The 2,247-nt window shown below is 49.5% G+C and overlaps 1 protein-coding gene across 1 annotated transcript in view; it reads left to right on the forward strand.

Moving 5' to 3' along the window:
* The first annotated feature begins 6 nt into the window (after positions 1-6).
* The window catches only part of SLITRK1 (SLIT and NTRK like family member 1), a 4,921-nt gene continuing 2,680 nt past the window's right edge, over positions 7-2,247 (forward strand). The window contains exon 1 of the mRNA XM_008632430.1: positions 7-2,244. Coding sequence (XP_008630652.1) covers positions 192-2,244 — 2,053 coding nt within the window. The 5' untranslated portion in view covers positions 7-191. The remainder of the gene's footprint in view (positions 2,245-2,247) is intronic.

The raw sequence follows: 2,247 nt of genomic DNA on the forward strand, positions 1-2,247 counted from the left end.
GAGAGGAGAAAAGAAAGCATCCCCCCCCCTCCGCCGACCCTCCCTGCTCCCCCACATACATTTTTTTTCCTCCCCCTTTGCTGGTGGTTCGGACATTTCATGTATTGAATGAACTGGAATTGCTTTCCGTGTGAGGAGGATGGTTGCTGTTACTTTGTGATGAGATCGGGAATGAATTGCTCGGTTTAAAAATGCTGCTTTGGATTCTGTTGCTGGAGACGTCTCTTTGTTTTGCTGCTGGAAACGTTACAGGGGACGTTTGCAAAGAGAAGATCTGTGCCTGCAACGAGATAGAAGGGGATTTGCACGTAGACTGTGAGAAAAAGGGATTTACCAGCCTGCAACATTTCACCGCCCCAACTTCCCAATTTTACCATTTATTCCTGCATGGCAATTCCCTGACTCGACTTTTCCCTAATGAGTTTGCTAACTTTTACAATGCGGTCAGTTTGCACATGGAAAACAACGGTTTGCATGAGATTGTTCCTGGGGCTTTCCTTGGGCTGCAGCTGGTGAAACGCTTGCACATAAACAACAACAAGATCAAATCGTTCAGGAAGCAGACTTTCCTGGGGCTGGACGATCTGGAATACCTCCAGGCAGATTTTAATCTATTGCGGGATATTGACCCGGGAGCATTTAGGGACTTAAACAAGCTAGAGGTGCTGATTTTAAATGACAATCTCATCAGCACCTTGCCCCCCAACGTGTTTCAGTATGTGCCGATCACCCACCTCGACCTCCGGGGAAACCGTCTTAAAACCTTGCCTTACGAGGAGGTCCTGGAGCAGATCCCAGGCATTGCTGAAATCCTGCTAGAGGATAACCCCTGGGACTGCACTTGCGATCTGCTGTCGTTGAAAGAATGGCTGGAAAACATACCTAAAAACGCTTTGATCGGCAGAGTGATTTGTGAAGCTCCCACTAGGTTGCAGGGCAAAGATTTAAATGAGACCACAGAGCAGGAGCTGTGTAAAAAGAACAGAGTAGATTCCAGCCTAGCTGCTCCCCCTGCCGAAGAGGAAACCTGCGATCCTGGTCCCATTCCAACCCCCTTTAAAATACATGGCAAAGAAGACCCTGCCACGCCAGGATCTGCTCCAAACGGAGGTACAAAGATTCCTGTCAACTGGCAAATCAAGACCAAACCCACTGCTGCCGTGTCGACAGTGAGTGCGAAGAGCAAGCTACCAGCTACCTTTTCCTGCCCGCACATCTGCAGCTGTGATCAGATCCCTGGCTCAGGTTTAAAAGTTAATTGCAATGATAGGAATGTGAGCAGCTTGGTGGATTTGAAGCCCAAGCCGTCCAATGTGCAGGAGCTGTTTCTGAGAGACAACAAAATACACACCATCAGGAAATCCCACTTTCTGGATTACCGAAAACTTAATTTACTCGATCTAGGCAACAACAATATTGCCACCGTTGAGAATAACACTTTCAAGAACCTCTTTGATCTCCGATGGCTCTACATGGATAGCAACTACTTAGACACCCTGTCCCGGGAGAAATTTGCTGGGCTGCAAAACCTGGAGTATCTGAACGTGGAGTTTAATGGGATCCAGATGATCATGCCTGGCACCTTCAATGCGATGCCCAAACTGAGAGTCCTCATCCTCAACAACAATCTGCTGAGGTCTCTCCCAGTAGACGTGTTCGCCGGGGTCTCTCTTTCCAAGCTGAGCATACACAACAATTATTTCATGTACCTCCCGGTGGCGGGGGTGCTGGACCAGCTCACCTCCATCACCCAGATCGACCTGCACGGCAACCCATGGGACTGTACTTGCCCTATCGTGCCTTTTAAACAGTGGGCAGAGATGCTTCGCCCCAAGGTGATTATGAGCGACCTGAGGTGTGAGTCCCCTGAAGATTTCTTCAAGGAGGATTTCGAGTCTCTCTCCAATGATGTGATTTGCCCTCAGTTAAAAATCTCGCCCACATTAACTTCCACTAACAAAAACAGCACCGGGTTGACAGAGACAGGTACTCACTCCAACTCCTACTTGGAGACCAGCCGGGTCTCTATTTCGGTGCTAGTGCCAGGGCTTCTGCTGGTTTTTGTGACCTCTGCATTCACGGTGGTTGGCATGCTGGTTTTCATCCTGAGGAACAGAAAGCGGTCCAAGAGGAGGGATGCCAACTCTTCTGCATCCGAAATCAACTCCTTGCAGACGGTCTGCGACTCGTCCTACTGGCACAACGGGCCCTACAGTGCCGACGGGGCCCACAGGGTGTACGACTGCG

This window comes from Corvus brachyrhynchos, unplaced genomic scaffold, assembly GCF_000691975.1.
Source record: "Corvus brachyrhynchos isolate BGI_N302 unplaced genomic scaffold, ASM69197v1 scaffold12, whole genome shotgun sequence".
NCBI lineage: Eukaryota > Metazoa > Chordata > Aves > Passeriformes > Corvidae > Corvus > Corvus brachyrhynchos.